Raw genomic sequence first — 19,656 nt, forward strand, 5'->3', positions numbered from 1 at the left:
GAGGCTAGATCATAACAACCCCAGTTGTCTGAGTTAATTAGTTGAATCTCATGGAATACCAAGGATATAAACAATTTATCAATACCAAAAACGAAGATCTCCTTAAATATGATAGTATTCCAAGAGACCTGGCTTCGTACAACACCTATATGGGATCTTTATAACATCTATGTGGTTCCTGCGACTGAACCTTTGCAAGGGCGCCGAATGGTGGGTCTGCTGATAGCTTTTCGAAAAGATAAAAACCTAGAATGAAATGGCATACATCACCCTCACCATGCTTTCAAGTTGTTAAAATCCTTAGAGGTGAGAGTTATTGTGCCATTGTTAACATCTACTGGAGCAAGAAACATCTGTCCTCTCAGGAATTTTTCCAACATTTGAATAATATTCTTGACTTATTGCTTCTGGATGACTATCACCCATACAGTTATTATGGGCGATTTAAACCTCCATATTTTGTCAAAGGAATCCTCTGTTAGATCTATGGATGAACACCGTTGGTCTACAATAATTACAGACAGAAACCATGTCATGCTGAATGCATTAAATCAAGGGGATAATCCGCCTCAAGCAACATGGCACAGTGATGGCCGCCATGCGATATTGGATTATATTTATCCAAACAGCCAATTTCTGAGTAAAGTTACATCATTTATTGTAAAACCGATAACCATGAACGATCATAGCCAATTATCCATAACGTGTGAAAGGCCTATGGTTCGAACAAAGATGATCAATCACCATATGGCAAACCTAACAGTTAACAATGCTGGTAATCGCATAAAATGGTCAGGAGCAAAATTGGTCCAATGTAGACAAATACTTGATATATATCACAACCCTAGCAACCAATATAATGATATGATATGGTATTTGTAACGCGCCTATACACAAGTGTTTCAAGGTGCGACGAGGCAGGGAAACAAGGGGAAGACAGACAAACGATCCTACTAGGCCAGGTGTCATTCAGATCGCGCAAGTGCGGAGGTAAGGGGAAAAGGAGGAAGTGCAGGGGGAGGAGGTGGGGGGGAAAGTGCAGTACAAGGTAAGTAGCGTAAAAAATAATAAATAATAAATAAAAAGGGCCAGCTGGTGGCAAGTGCGAGGTAAGTGCAGAGCAAGTGCTGGGAAGGGGGCTGTAGGGATACAGTGACAGTCCCACAGTGCAGGGGGAGCCAGGGAGGCAGTGCAAGTGGAGAGTGGCTGGGCCCTGGACCGAGGTTGCTGAGAGTGGCCCAGATGCAGGTTTAGTGCTCAATTCAGTGGGGAGTTAAGCAGGTTTAGCAGGGGAGAGGGAGAGAGAAGGCAGAAGCGAAGAGGAAGGTTTTGAGGTGCTTCCGGAACCGGAGATGGTTCTCCTCAAGTTTCAGGGAGGCAGGAAGGCTGTTCCAGAGGGAGGCCCCTGCTGCGGAGAGAGATCTACCCCCAGCTCGTTGCTTCGAGAAGCGGCTGACCATGAGGGAGTTGGAGACGGATGAGCGAAGGGCTCGTGAAGGAAGATATTTAGGAAGAGATAGTTGAAGGATTTAGGTCCCAGGCCCCAGAAGGCCTTGTGGACAATGCAGAGGGTTTTGAACTTAATCCTCGCAGCCACTGGGAGCCAGTGAAGAGATTTCAGTCCTGGAGAGATACGGTCCCTGGGCTTGAGGCCAAGGACAAGTCTCGCAGTTCTGTTCTGGATAAGTTGCAGAGGGCGTTCATGCTATGTTCAGGCTATGCAATTATTCAAACCAGGAGGGCTGTGCAGTCAACGGAGCCATCATGGTCATCTCCACACCTTTGACCACGAGGTAAAACTTAAAAAAGGCGAACTGAGGAAAAACCTAGGGAAATTGACTAATGTATCCTCAGTGGATAAATTTGCTCAGATAAAGCAACAAAAAAATGCCTATAAAAGATGGCAAAAAGGTAGACGTGCAATACAATATCAGCATGATGGAGAATCCATGATGAAACAGATTATCATGAAGTCATCTGGAGGAATATGGGTGCTCCTTAATAACAGCTGTCATAAAAATCAAACCATAGTACAAACTAATCCCATCCCAGAAGAACGGTGGAGAACCCATTGTGGCAATGTAAATCGCACACCATTTCCTGATTTACGTTTTAATTTGAATTAAATAATTGGTGATCATGATGTGACATTGGACTTGGACGATATTCACCATTATATTTCAAAGCTGAGCACCTCCCGGGCTTCGAGCCCAGATGGGCTCCACAATTTAATGTTCAAGAAACGTATTGAAATTTGGGTGGATATACTGTACTTAATACTCAAGAACATTATGACAATTGGAAATATTCCGCTATCCTGGAAAACATCTATAATCGTGCCCATATTCAAAAAAGGAGATTGTGCAGATCCGGTCTCATATACACCTACTGCACTTTTGGATTGCCCGGGGAAGATCTTTGCTCGCATAATTCTGGTAGAGTTTAACAAATGTTAGATAGCATGAACCATAGGGATCCATTTCAAACTGGTTTTCTGCCAGGATTAGGTACAGCTGTTAAACTTATAACTTTGAATGCTATCATACAACAGGGAAGACGGCATAAGCAACCTATATACACAGCGTTCGTTGATGTCAGATCGGCTTTCGATCTTGTCCCAAGGGAACTACTGTATGAAAAGTTATCAGAGCTAGCATGTCCATGGTACATATAGAAATGGATTATAGAGCTCCATACCAATACATCCATTCAAATACGTCTAAGAAATGATGGGTTGTTATCAGATCCAATAAAAACAACCCAGGGTCTGAAGCAGGGATGCTTGTGGCCTCTGCCCTATTTAACATTTTCATTTTGGATATAGGGAGTAGCTTTAGGGGCATGATTACTGACCCGACAAAACCGCACGGAACCGCAATTGTCTTCTCTATGTTGATGATATGGTGCTCATATCAAAAACACCTTCAGGACTACGCACACTGTTGCATGCATTAGACAATTGTGCCATAAAAAATTGCATTAGTATTAAGATCAAGAAGACACAAGTTATGCAATTTGGCCTAAAGGGGCAAAAATCTTATCAATGGCAACTGCAGAATATAGATCTACAATCCGTGAAATAATACATATTTCTGTGAATTGGTGTAAATAACCACCTGTATGATAAACCATATGAGGATCATTTACAAATAAAACATACCACAGCTCTATCACAAATGAGAATCATAAGATCAAAATACTGTAAATTTACAATAGATCCTCTGATAGTCTACTATAAGCAAAAGTTTGTTGCCACTATTATGTATGGTTCTGAGACAAAAAAATGTCAGACTTATGCATATTATGATGTGCTAATCCTGAAAAGTATTTTAAAGTATATTTACATTGTTACATGAATTGCCTTTTTAAAAAAGCGTTGTGTAGTCTTGCAGTGTGACTATACCAATTCTTACCCAACAACCATGTTGCTCGTATTGACGAGTGAATTGAACAAAAAACAAGTTGAAAGTATTATTTTTGAATACCATAGTGATTGAATTAAACAAAAGCACATTTTATTGAACTCTGGAAGACAGCAAGTAAGCTGAACTACAGAACTGAAGAGCTGAAGTCAAAAGATATTGGATACATGAATACAATGGAATAAGGTGAACTAATCTTAATGAACATTGAAGTGAAAATCAAAAAGGAAACTAAATGGAAGGAATACCAATGTGTTAAAATTGAAGGTGCACTTTAATTAACTGGCCTTTAAGTCTAATATTGAACTTTGAAGGAAACCTGAAAGTTCCTAGTTGCGTGATCTCTACTGGGTGGACCATGTGGACTGAAACTGCGCCAAGACTAGAGAACTACCACTTATGAACAAAGGATGATGGAAAAGGAAATGTTACGTTCTTGGTGGCGTGAGCGGTAATGGGTGGACCGTGTGGTCTGAAACTGCGCCTTAACCAGAGAATTCCTTCATGTCAATAAGGAAGCTTGCTGTGGTGAAAACAGAAAAACAACTCTTGATAATCCTTAGACTTGGGGAAGGGAACCCGGAGTTGTGCAAGTCCAGTACAAAGACTCCAAGCTTCAAGATATTTCTTTTTGATATCGACATTAAGCTTGGGAAGGGAACCTTGCGTTTTGGTGTCCTGAAATTGTGTTACCTTGGAACAGTGTTGAACTTGGGGAAGGGGACACTAACTTTTATAAAACTGTATTTCCTCTAATATTCAAAGGAGGAGAAATTGAACTTTGTGGTGAACTTAATGACATTTGGGAGAGAAGGCTGACAAGTAAGCCAGAGCTGGAAGTAGCTCAGAACTTTAGGTTTGGAACACTATTTGAGTTATGGTTGATGTCCCTAAACATGTGTTAGTATTAGTTGTGAGGGCAAGTTTAGAGTTTTGACAGAGATGTTTCTGTTGAACTTACTGACACTGATGTTTCTTTAGGTAGGGAAATCCCACCTTAGAATAGGGCAATTTAGACATTAATCCATCCTGACTTATTTAATAAAACATTGTTCAACTTTGAATCAGTTGTCTGCGGCTCCTTTCATGGTGCCAACCTCACAGTATTTATAATGCGCCCATACACAATGTGTTTGAAGGCGCAACAAGAAAGGGGAAGTAAGGGGGGGGGCAGTAAGAGGGGGGCCAGGAAGGGGGGGGAGGGGAGGAGACAGGGAAGACGAATACAAAAATGATCCAACTAGGCCTTGTGACATTCGGATCGCGCAAGTGCAGCAACAAGAGGTGCAGGGGAGGGGAAGCAGGTACGGGCGGAAAGGCCCGTGGGATAAGTGAGTGTCAGGAGAGGCACGGTGGACAGAGCCATGGGAATGTGCAGAATGCAGAGAAGGGAGGGTCCACATTCTAAGTGTGAGGAAAGGGGCTGGAAGGGCTCAAGGGGTGCAGGCCCAGCCAGGCTAGTGCAGTGAGAAGTGGCCCGAAAGGGCAAATGCCGGTTGAGGGGGTTGGGTGTCGGGGGAGACCAAGTGCAGGGGAAGACTGGATGAGGAGGGCCTGGAGCCCTGAAGAATCTGAAGGAACCAGAAAATCAGTCAAACTGCAGAAGGGGACAGTAGCAGAGGTGGAGGGGAAGAGGGAAGGTGGAAGTGAAAAGGAAGGTTTTGAGAAGCTTCCAGAACTTAAGTAGATCTGGCTCAAGTCAGAGGGGCAGGGAGGCCATGCCAGAGGGAGGCACCTGTGGAGGAGTGAGAGATCTACCCTCCACTCTCTGCTTTGAAAAGAGTCTGATCTGCAGAGAATTGGAGCTAGAAGACCAAAAGGCTATAGCAGGAAGGTATTTAGGGAGAGTTGGATGTAGCGGGGTCCCACTCCTCAGAAAACCTGGTGGATGATGCAGAGGGTCTTGAACTTGATCCTCGCAGCAACCACGAGCCAGTGGAGAGATTTTAGGGATGGACAGATGCAGTCCCCGGGATTGTTGCCAAGGATAAATCTTGAAGTCCTATTCTGGATTAGTTGAAAGATACGATGGGCGGAGTTAGGCAGACTGAGGAAGAGGCTGTTGCAGTAGTCCAACCTGGAGAGGAACAGAGCTCTGGAGTCAGTGCGTTTCTGGGGGCAGGTTAGGAAAGGAAGAATGCCTATGGGGAAGTGCAGCTGAAAGCGTGCCTTCTTGAAAACAGGATATTCCTAACCTCATTATTTTTACACTGATTAAGTAATAGATTGATTGGTCCTAGTTCCTGGTCCCTTTCCTCACCATTCCCAGTATGGCTCCATTGCTTGTAGTTTGAGGAGGTCTGTAGTACTAATTTCGAGGCAACACTCAAAGGTCTCTGCAAATCCAACCACATCGCTCCACATTGAACGGCATTGGATCCCACTGCAACATGTAACCGCTTCAAATTTTGCTGCATCATAGACAAGTTCATCAACCTCAAGTCCCCAAGCTACGTTGCTGACAAGCTCAGCTTCTCCGAAGGCTTAGAATTCAACAGAAGAAAGGACATGTGCAGACTTTCACTCTTCCAGTAATGAAAGGAAAGAACTAGAAGACATGCCTTCTGTCTACGCCCCACCGACTCTGAACCTCCCCTCCCCCCTGTCAAATCCAGACTCATCCCCTCCCTAGTACATTTCAGGAAAGAGTTCAAGACCCTCTTCTTCAAGGAAAGGCCCTCCCCACCACCCAACACCTAGGTCCACATCCCCTCCAACTCCCAACTAACCCAAGACTGTTACCTACTCCCCCAAACCCTAGTTTCCTCCTCTGGTTGCATGTAGATCCATTACTGTCAAATTCCCCCCCCTTTCCCTCCCAGTTAGATCCCTGCTCCCTTGTTTTGATCCTTTACTTACCTCACCGTATGCTTCTCATTATGACTTGTAAAGTGCTCTGTTGCTTGCTAAAGCTAGGTCCATTCTCAATCAATACTATGATGATGGTAATAATAGTAATGATGATTGAAAAGTGGTACTGGTTAGACAGTTATGGTATATGCAAGAAGGTCTATGTTGCAGTGTTCTAATAGCTCCTCTGTTTTGAGTATGGGGGTGATGTTGCAAGGCCGAGTAAGGATTATAGAAGGTGTAATTGCTGTTTGGTTTCCATATCGACGCATTGATCACATTTTTTGTTTTACTCTGGTGTTGGTAGAGGGACCAGGGGAGTTACATTGGCTGTTTGAATTCAGAGTATGCTTTCAATTTTGTTTTTGGCATTGAAAGTAATCAAAAAGAAACTTAACTTACCATCCAGTTGCTCAGCACTGACAGGGGACATACGATTAGAGTTGTTCTGGGCTCTGCTTCAGAAGCAGTTTTTGAGGTACAATGTTGGACACTTAAGCCTAAAGGAATGGAAAAGATTAATTTGTAGAAAAAACATCATAACTATCAGTTATTTGGTGGACTAGGGTTTATACAGTGTTTCATTATAAGCATGAACATTTTTTTAACAGCACACAAATGACTCTGCAGTGACAAGGCCCATGGGGGACATGCTGTGGCAGCTGGAATGCCAGAGTTAGCATTAAATGAGTGCTGAAGTCTGCTGTACCCTTACTGGCCAGTACAACCTACAGCTGTAGGTATTCACACAAAACGCAAATGCCCACCCGGTTGCATAGTTTTAATTTAGGAAAATAAGTTATCTTGCAGAATACAATGCGCGTGGAGCACAACAGGTTTACTGAAATTAACTAAAAGCATAGAAGTAGGTGGCATGGAGGAAAGAGTGACATTCTGCCAAAGCAATTCTTAAAAGAAATCACAATCCAATTTTTATTTTACTACCATGTTTTTAATCATGCCAAAATGATTGGTGTCCAGATATTTCTGCCATGATTTTCAGGATTGATAAAGCCTGTATTGGGTGAGACTCTTGGCCATAGAGTCCGCTTAACTAGATGTTGGATCACTTTGATGATTAATAATTCAAATTGGATTGTGATTTCATTTAAGAATTGCTTTTGGAGACGTCACTCTTACTGCGATACCACCCACTTCGATTTTTCACAAATCTTCGCTAGCATTAGGTTGTGTGCTGGGGCAAAAGCAGCATAGCAGATGAACTTGGACCTAAATTGTTGATCGACTAAGTTTGCGTTAGAAGGCTCAGTTCCTCAGTCCCACAACCTAGTTGCTTAACTTGAAATAAAAACACACCTACCATAGGAAATGAAAGTTGGCTCACTCAGCAAAAAGGCAGCAAAAAGGATGCATCTTTCTAATTCCCTTCAGGCGAAGGCACGTCACAGAAGGTGCCAATCCGTTGAGAGACCCGTTAAACATAAGTACTTGTAATTAGACATTCCGGATTAAGGGTTAAACCAATAAAACACAGTAAAATCCCGCTGAGATCAAATGTTTCCTTTTCAGTGTAGACAAGAAATACACCCGTTTCTTGATTGCTGGCGATATTTTTTCTGTGCTTTACACATTTGCCCCAACTTTTACCAGCGGTAGCTTGGAGCAGCAGCAGTGATGAAAAAAAGCCTGCAGGGAGAACACCCTTAATGATATCTGCTAAACACCACTTTCTTTTTTTTACATTTGTCATGCTCAAATATCAATTTATCTGTAGGAAAGGCTGCCTCTGATGTTACTATTTTGCCTTTAATTACTTCAGAACCTGGTACTTTCAATCTAAAAAAAATCATGTGCATCTTTTCAAGCCAGCCCTGCACTCTCCAGTGTCACATATACCCTGAACCAGACACTCAGTTCTCTACTGCACACCTCATGCTTTTTACAACCTTTTTTTGTTAGGGAGAATTCTCAGAAATGTGCTAATTCCTCTCTACCTTAGAGACCCCCAGCAACTAGGCTGGATTTTAGGACTTTTAATTTTTAACCTCGAGAGAGTGAGACCCTTTTCCCCCCACTCTCTCATGTATATTAAATGTGTTTTTGAACTATATATTTCTTTAGGTATGGCGCCCGACAAACTCCATATGAATCATCTTTTCATAGTATCTCACAGCACCCTCAGTGCAGTGACACGGGGAAGTCTTTCAGATTTCCCAAAGGTTTAAATAGGTTCTCTTGGATAAACTACTGTTTCCAAGAGCAGTGAAGTGAAATTGACTTAACTTACATTTGTAACTTTCTAGACCTAGCACACACTATCTTACATTAGGGTGCTGGAGGGGTCATTTAGTATCCCCCTTGTCTAGTTTGTCATGTAACAATTTTATGTTACCCGCTCGCAGCTGCAGTAAAGCACCCAAGGGTGCCATTTTTATCAAAATGGCCCAGTCTTTTTTCGCCCTTTCTTTGTGGAAAGGACCTTCTTGAGATTTACTCTGCGTGCCAAACCAGGTTTGGCCCCTTTGTTTTTTGTCTTTGGAAAGATTCACAATTGAAGCCTGCCTCTGACTCCAGGGTGTCTGGTGGGGGCAGGAAGTGAGGGCGGTGCCGAAACTCCCTGTGCTTAGTCTCCTAGGAGACAGAAATGCACTCTTAGGTGATTGGCCGGCTGGCAGTTCGGCAAGGACAGCCACCCTCCTGGGTGACTGACAGATGGGCTGGAATGAATGGAAGAAACCTACATAAAAGGTGAGGATTTTTGGCTTGCAAGGCAGAGTTGACCACTGGATGAAGGAATCCGAAGAAGAACTTCGAAGAGTCACCTGTTGCAACTCCTGGACAGTTGGTCTGCCCAGTGAAGCCCTGCTGCAGTGCTGAAGCTCTGAATGAGTTTCGACTAGAGAAGCCCTGTAAGGACGACTTCTCCCCTTGAGTTGTTGAGACCAATCAAATCCAAAGTAAGCCACCTGGACATCCTCTCGAAGCTGGTTGTATTTCCACTGCAGTTGCAGCTGGTACGGAAGAGCCAGGGAGAGGAACACCAGATTGTGTGCGTTCCTTTTAAGTTGGCCAAGAGCTCCAGGAAGAGCCTCCGGACTCCCAGGAAGCAGGACTGACCGGGCCCGAGTCACCTCAGAGTGCAGGACCCCAGAGGCAAGGAAAGCCCATCTCAACAGCCAAGTTTCTGCTGTAGTGCAATTTGCTGAGACACAAGGAGCTGAAACAGCGAAGTGCCACTGAACAGAAGTTAGTCCTTTTCTGTCACCAACCGTCCCGTTGCAGTGCAGGAGTCCTCCAGACGTCCTCCCTCTTGTCCCCACAACTGAGGCCCAGGAACACAGGATCTGCAGAGCTGCACAGGAACAGAAGCCAGCTGGAACCGTTTTTCTTCTAACCAAAGGTACTGTAAAGTCTAAGAGAACTTACCTCTTGTTGTGTAACCTCACTTGTTCTCAGTGGAGACTTGTCCTTGGTTGTTTCTGTGGAGTTGCTAACTGCTTAGTTACCTCACAAGCCTAATCAGCGTGTGGCCCTACTTTGATTTCTTCTTATTCTTTTTTTTTTTAAATCTTTATTTTTGTTCAGAGAAAGGTACAAGACAAAACTGGCCAGCGGTCAGCGAATCGCAACATCATATAACAACATATGTGAACATTTACAGTATACATTACACTTTTGCATTTTGCTTGACAGTACTAGAGCGGTGACGATGGATTGTCCTCTTCATCAGATAGCATATTGCATAGATGGAGCCTGAACAGCGACCATATATCTTGGGGCGGCATCTTGATGGCAATGTAATAATAAATTATTCTTCAAGTTCATTAACCATCGACAGGTCTTTCAAGAAGTCCTGTCGCCTAGGAGGATCTATGGACTTCCAACATTTCAATAAATTTCGCTTCGCAATCACACATGCTAAATTGAACAATCGTCTAGTGGTGGTTGCAGCTTTACCAATATCCCCAAAGAGGTATTTCCGTGGGGAGGGTGTAGCAGGTATTGCCGTGATGTCTTCCAAAATCTCCGCCATCTCCCCCCAGGATTAAGATATCGGTGGGCAGGCCCAATACATATGATAGGAGTCTGCGTCAGGGGCGACACATTTAGGGCATTTCCCCGTGTGGCCCTGCACAAACTTAGCCAACTTGGCTGGGGTATAGTGTAACTGGTTCAGAACTTTAAACTGAATAATACATAGCCCTGAGTCCATGGATACACATTTAGTCAACTGGCAGTATCTCGACCATGTGGCTTCACACAGCTCCACCCCCAGATCTCGTTCAAAGGTCTCCTTGACATTATTGCATGGCTTGGAGTGGATCTGAACAAGGCTGTATAGTGCCGACAGACATTGCCTGTGTCCCCCTGGTTCCGTCATGGCTGCAATACATTTGTGTGTGGGTGGCTCTTTTGGGAAGGAAGGCCATTTGGCAGCGAAGCAGATTTCATCCTGTGAAACCGAAATCGCTTTAGGTGATCACCCCCCACTGCCCCGACAAAGTCATCTAGTGCACAATACCTCCCTTCCGGGAGCATGTCCCGCATTCTAAATTGCTTCTGTGGGTCTCAGGCACCTTGGACTGCCTTATCAAATGTGGGGTTTATGCCCGGGAAGTTCCACAATGGTACCTCCGGATCATACGGGGTTGTAATGGCCAATCTCATATATCCTGGCCCATGCACGTGCGGTGGCGCCCACAGGATCATATCTGCACGTGTCCTTACGATTAGGGTCAAACATGACAGCTCCCAAGTCTGAGGGAGATGCCCCAAATCATTCCAGGGTGATGTGTGGTGCCGTGTCCTCTGGATCAAACCAGTGTCTCGCGAAGTGTGCCTGTGATGTTAGATAGTAAAGTTCAAAGTCTGGTGCAGCAATCCCACCTTTTGCAAAGGGTTCTGTCATTTTGGACCACTTCAACCTGGGCGTTTTCCCTCCCCATACAAATGTAGTGTCGAGCATATTGAGTTTCGTGAAGAATGTTCTGCCCGGCCAAATCGGTATATTGCAAAAAAGGTATAGGAGTTTGGGTAGCACTACCATCTTAAGTAACGCTATTCGCCCATATAGAGATAGAGGGAGACTGTTCCAGACTTGTAATTTAATAGTCTGGGATTGTAGGAGTTCGCCATGATTTTCTGAGAGCAGTGTACTCCCGTCCCTGGATACCAGGATCCCCAAGTAACGGATGTGTGTTGGTGACCATTTGAATCCCTGTGTGTCTGACATATCCCTAGTTTTAGGTGTAAGCGGAAACAGTTCTGACTTAGAAACATTAACCCTGTACCCCGAGTATTCAGATGACCTCTTGACCTCAGCCATAATTGGCGCTAGATTTACCTCTGGGTTCCTAATATATAGTAGGGTGTCATCTGCATATAAGGAAATTATTTGTGGTCTCCCTGTCATGCGAAGACCTCTACATGCATGGTTTTGACAGACAAATTCAGCCATGGGTTCTATTGTAAGTGCGAAAAGGATTGGGGATAAGGAGCAGCCCTGTCTGGTGCCCCTACCCAGGTGAAACAGGGTTGACATGGTTTGGTTTGTTAGTACCTTTGCACCTGGGTGAGTATACAACAACGTGACACAGCTAACGAAATATCCTCCCAACCCAAATCTCTCCAGGACCCGAAACAGATAGACCCAGGAGACAGAGTCAAAAGCTTTCTCAGCATCAAGGGACACCGCCACCGCATCCGCCGCTGGGTCTATCTGAGTCATTACTCCAAAGAGTCTGCGCAGATTAAGAGCAGTGGACCTTGTTGGTATAAAGCCAGCCTGGTTGGGATGTACCAATATAGGCAAATAGGGCAGGAGCCTGGTAGCTAGGACCTTAGCGAAAATCTTTGCATCAGTATTAATGAGTGAGAGGGGTCTATATGGCCCCATGTCCTGTGGGAGTCTACGGGGCTTAAGGACCATTATCACTGCCTCTCGCATAGTGTCTGGAAGCATGCCGCACTCCATTGCCTCTTCCCATACTTTCAGTAAGACCGGGGCTAGTATATCATATTCTTTATATAATTCGGCACCTAGGCTGTCAGGGGCCGGGGCTTTACCTGATGTTAATGCTTTCATTGCCTCTGTAATTTCCTCAAGTGATATGGGGGTGTCTAGTATCATTCGTGTCTCCGCGGTCAGGGTTGGGAGATCAATCACGTCTAGATATTCCACTATGTCTTCATTAGTTTTGGTGTCTTTATTAGCATATAGCGATTTATAGAATGCGGCAAACATATCGTTAATTTCTTGGTCCCCACTGACTATGTCACCACTAGGTGTCTGGATTGTCGCTATAGGGGGATGGCCGTGTTCGGCCTTAAGCATCCCGGCTAGGAATCTCCCTGCCTTGTTACTCTGCCCGTATCTACGAGCCCGGGCCGGGGCAGCCATGTATTGTACCTCCCTCGCAGCAAGTTTATTAAATTCTGCCAGTGTAGTGTGAATATCTAGTAGGGCCTCTTTACTGTGTGCACTGGTGTATTCGAACTCTAGGAGGTCAAGTTTGGCCTCCATTGTATCCAACTCCTGCCTAACTGCCTTCAATGGACCCGTAGTTTTGGTCATAATTGCGCCCCGCACCCATACCTTAAATGTTTCCCACAGTGTAGCGCACCGGTTTACCGACCCTTCGTTTAGTTGGAAAAATTCCTCTATTTCAGTGCACAGTGCTTCACAAACGTTAGGGTCTCTAAGTAGCACAGGGGGCATTTTCCAGCGTCTAGCCCTCGGGGCAGCCTCGCCGACACACAAAGTAATTGTCACAGGGGAGTGATCTGAGAGGGTACGGGGGTACATATCACAGTGCTGGACCATATTCATGAGCGTGGAGCTGATAAGCCAATAATCAATTTGAGATTCAGAATCATGCACCGATGAATAAAAGGTAAAGCGCTGTTCTTGGGGATGTAGTTCTCCCCAAATATCTACCATGGCCATCTGTTGCATTATTTGTCGTATCGCTAATGCGGTTTTGGTCAAGGTTCTATGAGAAGTTGTAGACCTGTCGAGGGTCGTGTCGAGTATCGTGTTCAAATCACCTCCCCAGATCAATGCCGCATCATCAGCTTCAACCACCAAATTATATATAGCATTATAGAATTCAGGGTCTTCAATGTTGGGGCCATACGTATTAACTATGACCATCTTCCGTCCCGCCACCTCGCCCCATATTACCACATATCTCCATTGAGTGTCAGTTTTTGCGTGCTGTACACGGAAGCCCAGATTCGGATGTATCAGGGTGTTAAGTAGTCAGCTGGAGATAAACGAGGTTTTCTTTCACAGTGGTTTATTGCTCAACAAAATACTGGTCACAGATCAATAAATTCAGCCAACTGATGACGGTTCTGTTCACCTCATAGACACAGGCGTTCTGCCTTACTTTACTTGCAACTTCCGCTGCTGACCTTAATTAGTTCCAAGATAACAGCCAGGCGATTACAGGCTTTTCACCCTTCAACCTGTCGCCGGCCATGAAAACGAAATTAACAGAATGTCAATAATAAACACTTCACCACTGCGAATCCTTCTTCTTAGGCGGCCGTTTCTCTCCACTGGAAGGTCTTGAGCCTTGGACCGTGTACGGTGTCAATCTGTGAGATTTCAACTTACTACTAGTAAGCCCACTCGTATTCTTGACTGGTCTCACTCCACCGGGGTGCTGCGTCTCTCGCCACGCGCTGCTCCTGAAAAATAAGACACCTCCTGAGTCTCTTGGAGTTGCATTTAACCCTTGTCCGGCCCCTCCCCCGTAATCAGCCCCATGTGTTCTCAGCAACGGTTTTAACACACCTGATTCAGATTCCCGACCTCCTCCCTGCTCCGTCCACTGTGGGCTAACCATGTACTTTGTTTGTGTTCGGGCGGTTTTAACATAAGGAAACCCGGTTCTCGCTTTCCTTTTTTTCCTTTCTTTACGCATCGGTGTGCCTCCCCCCGATGCAGTATTTCGTGGGGCATTTTGGGATCTGTAGTTTGTCTCTTTTCATTGATGGCCAGCACTTGACGGGACTCTTCCCCAACCCCCCTCCTTTCTCCCAGTATCCAGGGCGGCTGCCACTGTTTCCACCTCACACAGGGTCATAACCCCTCTGGATTGGGAGGAGTACTCGGTATAGTATCGCAATGCACCCCATCTAGGGAGAAAATTGGAACAGACCTGCCCCAGTGCGTGAGTTTCTTGCAGTAACACTACCTGGGGGTCATGTCTAGTTATGTATGCTGCGATTTTTCCTGGCCTTAATCGGGTTAAGTCCCCGGATATTCCATGAAAGAAGTTTAACAGTTACCCCCCTGTCCTCCAGTACCATGGTATTCCAATGACTATCAATGTGTGAAGTGAATCGCTCACGCCACCACCCCCGCCCGTACCATCAACCCCAACCCGATGATGTAACCCAATGCCCATAAGCTGTGGAACTTTCCTGAGGGTCGCTAGTTGCATTCGCAGGGCCTCCATCAGCAGAGGCTCACAACCCCACCTCAACAAACAATATCAATTGGAGCCGTTGCTCTCAGGAGAGACGTCTTCACAGCTAAGTATGTTTTCGTAAGTCCATGTCAATCGGCTGAATCCGGGACTTGGTGTCCCGGTCGTGATGGCCCGTTCCGATCTCGCGGATGCTCTCTGGGAGGGATGGGGATGGACGCCTCAATGTACATTATGGCCTCCGCAGGGGTCTCAAAGAAATGCGATCTGCCGCCATGTTGAGTCCGTAGTTTCGCCGGGAAGATGAGGGCGTACGGGACATGTCGCAATCTCAGGAGCTTTTTGGCCTGTTCGTAGGATCTGCGTTGCATTTGGACGCTGGTCGAAAAATCAGGATAAATGTGGACTCTGCTTCCTTCATACTGTAGGGAGCCTTTTTCCCTTGAAAGTTTTAGGATCACGTCACTGTCCCTATAGTTCAGGAGGCCCGCAATAATCGTGCGCAGTGGCACCCCAGGTTTGGGTGTCGGCGCTAGGGTGCGATGGGCCCACTGAACAAGAAAGTGGCTAGAGAAAGATTCCGTGTCCAGAAGAGTTTTCAAAAGGGCCTCAACTTGTTGCTCCATGGAACCCTTACAGAAGGATTCAGGAATGCCGACAATGCGGATATTGTTTCTTCTAGATCGAGATTCCAAGTCATCGCATTTTGCTTGAGTCTTACGCAGTTCACCTTTCAGCTGTGCTATGTCTCAACCGTGTTGTGTCAGGATATCTTCATTTGTGCCGATTCTGTTCTCAGCTTCCGTAATGCGAGTGCTCTCCTTGTCCACTCTAGCCGTAAAAGAGCTGATAGTTGAAACAATGTTGTCCAGCTTTACGTTCACTGCAAGGAAGCCATTCTGCACCATGGTCATTAGGCGGTCTTCTCTGTCGCCCTGTTCAATCACAGCAGGATTGTCGTCCCCCATGTTTATGGCGGCCGGCATCCCCTGGGGTTGGGAGCTGGCATAGGAGTCCATTGGGCCAGTCTTTTTCACGCCCGTGCCTTTCTTCTCATTATGGCCCATGGGTCACCCGCGTGGAGCAAGGGTCGAGGACTCGGGTCAGGCCCGCCGTCCGCACAGGATAAGCACCGTCTCTGGGTGGCAGCCAGTGTAAAAAGGATTTTATAGAACTTTTACTCCGTGAAACAGCCGGTGTCTCTGGGTCCGCGCGGCTCTACCTCCCTCACCTGCACTCGCAACGTCAGGCGAGGGTTCGCTCGGCGAAAGACCCGGTGCATGAGTCGGCCGTGGCCTTGTGTGAAAAGATGGTGCACCGACCCAGTTGTTATCCGGGAGGCGGGCCGGAGCCTGATGTCTGCCCACACGGTTTGATCTCAGGCCCGTGTCGCGGGGCTGCGCCACAGTGTTCAGCACTCCTCCCCCTCGTGGCCTTGTGCTGATGACGGCACCTCGGTCTGGCGTAGGATTCTTCCGGAGCCCTGGGCGGGCCGCGGTCCACTGGAGAAGCCGTTAGTTCGAAGCGGTCTGCGAACTCCCCCACGCCTCCGCGGTTTCGAACAGGATCTGCACACAATGTGCAGTAGGAGTGCGGGAAACAGACGGTGTAGTAGTTTCTTCTCTCCGCGGTTCCAAAAAGGATTTATTTGTATAAAGGATGTTTGTGGGATAGGAGCTCTCCGATCAGGCGGCCATCTTAGTTGCATGCAACAACGCCCCCCCCCGATTTCTTCTTATTCTATAAAGACTTCTAAAACATTGTGCAAGACATTTACCTACCTGCAAGAAGTGCTTCAGATCACCTTTACTTTTGTCCAACTGACTTTGGCCTGGCTCCCTGAATAACTCTTCTTCCCTCTGACTCTGTGTTTAGCCCTCCTTCCAGGAAGGGGTTAACTTACTTTGCATTGGGGGTTACCAAAGTACTTGCCTGCTTCAGAATATTTGTAAGATTTCTTGTTTCATTCTAATAACCTTTTTCTTGGATATACTCCTAAGTATTGTCCTAAATGCAATGCTGATATATATATATATATATATATATATTTTTTTTAAAATTCTTTTTAACATTTTTAAAACAAACATCTCCAACAGTCCATCCCCTTCTGCCCCCTCCTCCCTTTCTCCCTCCCAAAAAACAGAACAAGCCACTTCCCAGTGTTGCTTGATTCTCCAGAATGCTGTCAGTCTCACCCCCCCTCTCCTCACTGTAGGTCCAATAGTCTGAGACGCTGCGGGCGCCAACCAATCCTAAAATCGTCTCTGAGAAAAGCCAACACTTCACCTTATTCACTTACGAAGTTCTGTATTGCATTGTTCATAGCATACGTCCCCCATTCCACCGCAACTATTTCCCAGACTTTCCGGAGCCAGTCCTGGAAGGCTGGCACTGTCTGGCTTTACCAGTTCTGGGCAATCAATGTCAATCCTGCGATAATAAACATCACCTGTGCCCCTTCCCTAGCTCCAGATGCACATTCCACATCTTAGTGCTGGATGCCCAACAAGGTCAATTAAGGGGATATGTTTCCCCCCCTGGTCCGAAAGCCTGTTGTTGGGCTTTCCCAATTTCCTCCCGGAAGGGCACTATTTTAGGGCATCCCCAACAAATGTGTTCAGCAGTCCCCACCGCCGAACACACTCTCCAACAATCACTAGATTTCCCAGGGTATAGTCTGTGCAGGCGGTCTGGAATGTAATGCCAACCATATTTGAGTTTATACCAAGCTTCCTGGGTCTGAGATCCTCTTGCCAGTTTTGGGATTTTCCTCCATAGCCGCCCCCATTCTTTTCCCTCTATTCCTCTTCCCAGCACCCTTTCTCATTTTCCCATGAAAAGCCAGCTGCACTTCGGTTTAGCCTCCTCTAAAATTCCATACAGCTGCGAGATTAACCCTTTTGAACCGTCATTAGACATTAGGAATTTTTCCGAATTTAGTAGGGTCCCTGGTGGCCGCCTTTTTGTTCTCTGGGTGCATCAGCCAGTGGCGTAACTGGTAGTACCGCAATCTTTCCTCCTCCCCCAAAGCGAAATCCCTTTTACATTCGAGAAACAAGCTGATTTCGTTCCCAATGAACATATCCCACATCCTCCTACACCCCCCTCCTGGCATCGTTTGAAAGCTCCCCTCTCTAGTCCTAGTGTGAAGTCCCCATTTTCAAATATTGGGGTAAACAGGGATGGAAAGGTAGTAATGCCTCTTTGTCTAGCCAACCTATCCCAATTATCCGCCATCAGTTTAGTGATAGAGCTCATGTACATGTGTTTTGGCCGGTGGTATTTGGGAGACATAACACCACGTCCAAGTCATCTTTAGCTACCGCCCTATCCATTTTCACCCAGTGCTATTCTCCCCCCTGTCAAAGCCACTCCCTAATAACTCAACTACGCGGCCTCATAGTACTGCCGAAAATCAGGGAGAGCCTGTCCCCCCTCTTTTCTTGGGGCTGTGAGTAGCTGTCTACTGACCCTAGCTTTCTTGCCCTCCCAGATTAATTAGTTTGTTATAGTTCGAAGCTCCTTAAATAGGCACTCAGGGACAGCTTGAAACATATATATGTGTTTTACTAGCGGACCACCCGGGCAGCGTCGGAGTTATCTTCACCCCTAAATACACAATTCCCCCAGGACGCCATGCGAACGGAGAGGATCTTTTAAGCTCTTCCAGCTCCTCTTTCCCCAAGCTCAGGCCCATTAATTTGGATTTGCCCATGTTGGTACGTAGCCCCGACACCTCCCCGAAGCTTTCAAGCAGTAATCTACTGGCCATACAGGACTGGGATGAATCGGTAAGGGCGAGCAGCATATCGTCAGCAAAAGCTGCAACTTTATGCAGAGTTCCCTCAAATGGAATGCCCCGGATGTCTCCTGATTCCCGAATAGCTTGAAGTAGAGGCCCCAGATAAATGCCAAATAGTAAGGGGAACAGGGGGCAGCCTGGCTTCGTGACCCTTTTTAACTGCAATAGTCTGGATGCCACCCCATTAACCATCACCCTTGCCTGTGGTCCGTTATAGTTCGCTTTGACCATTTGCAAATAAGTCCCGCCCAGTCCCATGCGTTCCATAACCTTGAAAAGAAACGACCACTCCACCCGGTCGAATGCTTTTTCAGCGTTGAGCAATAAAAGAGCCGCTGGAGTGTTTTGTTTTTTCCACCTTTTCTAACAAATGTGCTACCCTCCTGATATTGTCTGCCGTTTGTCTGCCCTTAATAAAGCCCGATTGGTCCTGGTGAATTAAGTCAGGAAGAAGCCCCTCGAGTCTATTCGCCAATATCTTAGTGAAAATGTTCGCGTCGACATTAATGAGGGCTATCGGTCTATAGGAGGACCTTTCCAGTGGGGTTTTAAAGAGATTTTGGCCTCCTTCATGGACGGGGACATCCCTCCAGTTGATCTGAAAGTGTTAAAGAGGTTTGTTAGGTGTGGCACCAGTAGCTCAGCAAACTGTTTGTAGACGGTGACCGGGTGCATTTTCCCGGGGAAGTTTCCCCATCACCCCACTCACCTCATCCTCCGCGATATCTTGATTCAGAATTTCTTGAGCCTTGTGTCCTACTACTGGCAACCAAACCTTTTCTAAAAACGCCTCCTGGTGTTGTTCCTGGGGGTTTTGCGACCTATATAGAGATTCAAAGTACTCAGTCATGGTTTCCTGGAGGTCCTCAAGTCGGGTAACTATTTCCCACCCCCGTGAGTAGCGCTGTAATAGTATTTCTTGTCTCGGCCCCCCTGAGAAGTCACGCCAACAAGGTTCCGGTCTTATTGGCCTTGGCATAGAATTTCTACCTAACCGATAAGAGGGCTCTTTCCGCTTTTTTAGTTCGTAGTAAGTTCAGTTGGCTCACTGCCCTTCTATAATCCCTATGGTTGCGTCTGCTGGGGGTCCCTACCACTTTTTCCCGTGCTTCCTCCACCTCCGATTCCAGCTGGGTTTCGAGGGCTAAGATCTGCTTACTTTCTGTGCTTTGGCTGCTATAAA

General features: G+C 46.2%; 1 protein-coding gene across 3 annotated transcripts in view; it reads right to left on the reverse strand.

Moving 5' to 3' along the window:
* Positions 1–19,656, reverse strand: part of HLTF (helicase like transcription factor) — a 1,760,895-nt gene that overhangs the window by 819,523 nt on the left and 921,716 nt on the right. For all 3 annotated transcript variants that reach the window (XM_069618321.1, XM_069618322.1, XM_069618323.1), the window contains exon 15: positions 6,675–6,772. In XM_069618321.1, the coding sequence (XP_069474422.1) occupies positions 6,675–6,772 (98 nt within the window). The remainder of the gene's footprint in view (positions 1–6,674; positions 6,773–19,656) is intronic.

This window comes from Ambystoma mexicanum, chromosome 10, assembly GCF_040938575.1.
Source record: "Ambystoma mexicanum isolate Mex_15411 chromosome 10, UKY_AmexF1_1, whole genome shotgun sequence".
In the NCBI taxonomy this organism is placed as follows: Eukaryota; Metazoa; Chordata; class Amphibia; order Caudata; family Ambystomatidae; genus Ambystoma; species Ambystoma mexicanum.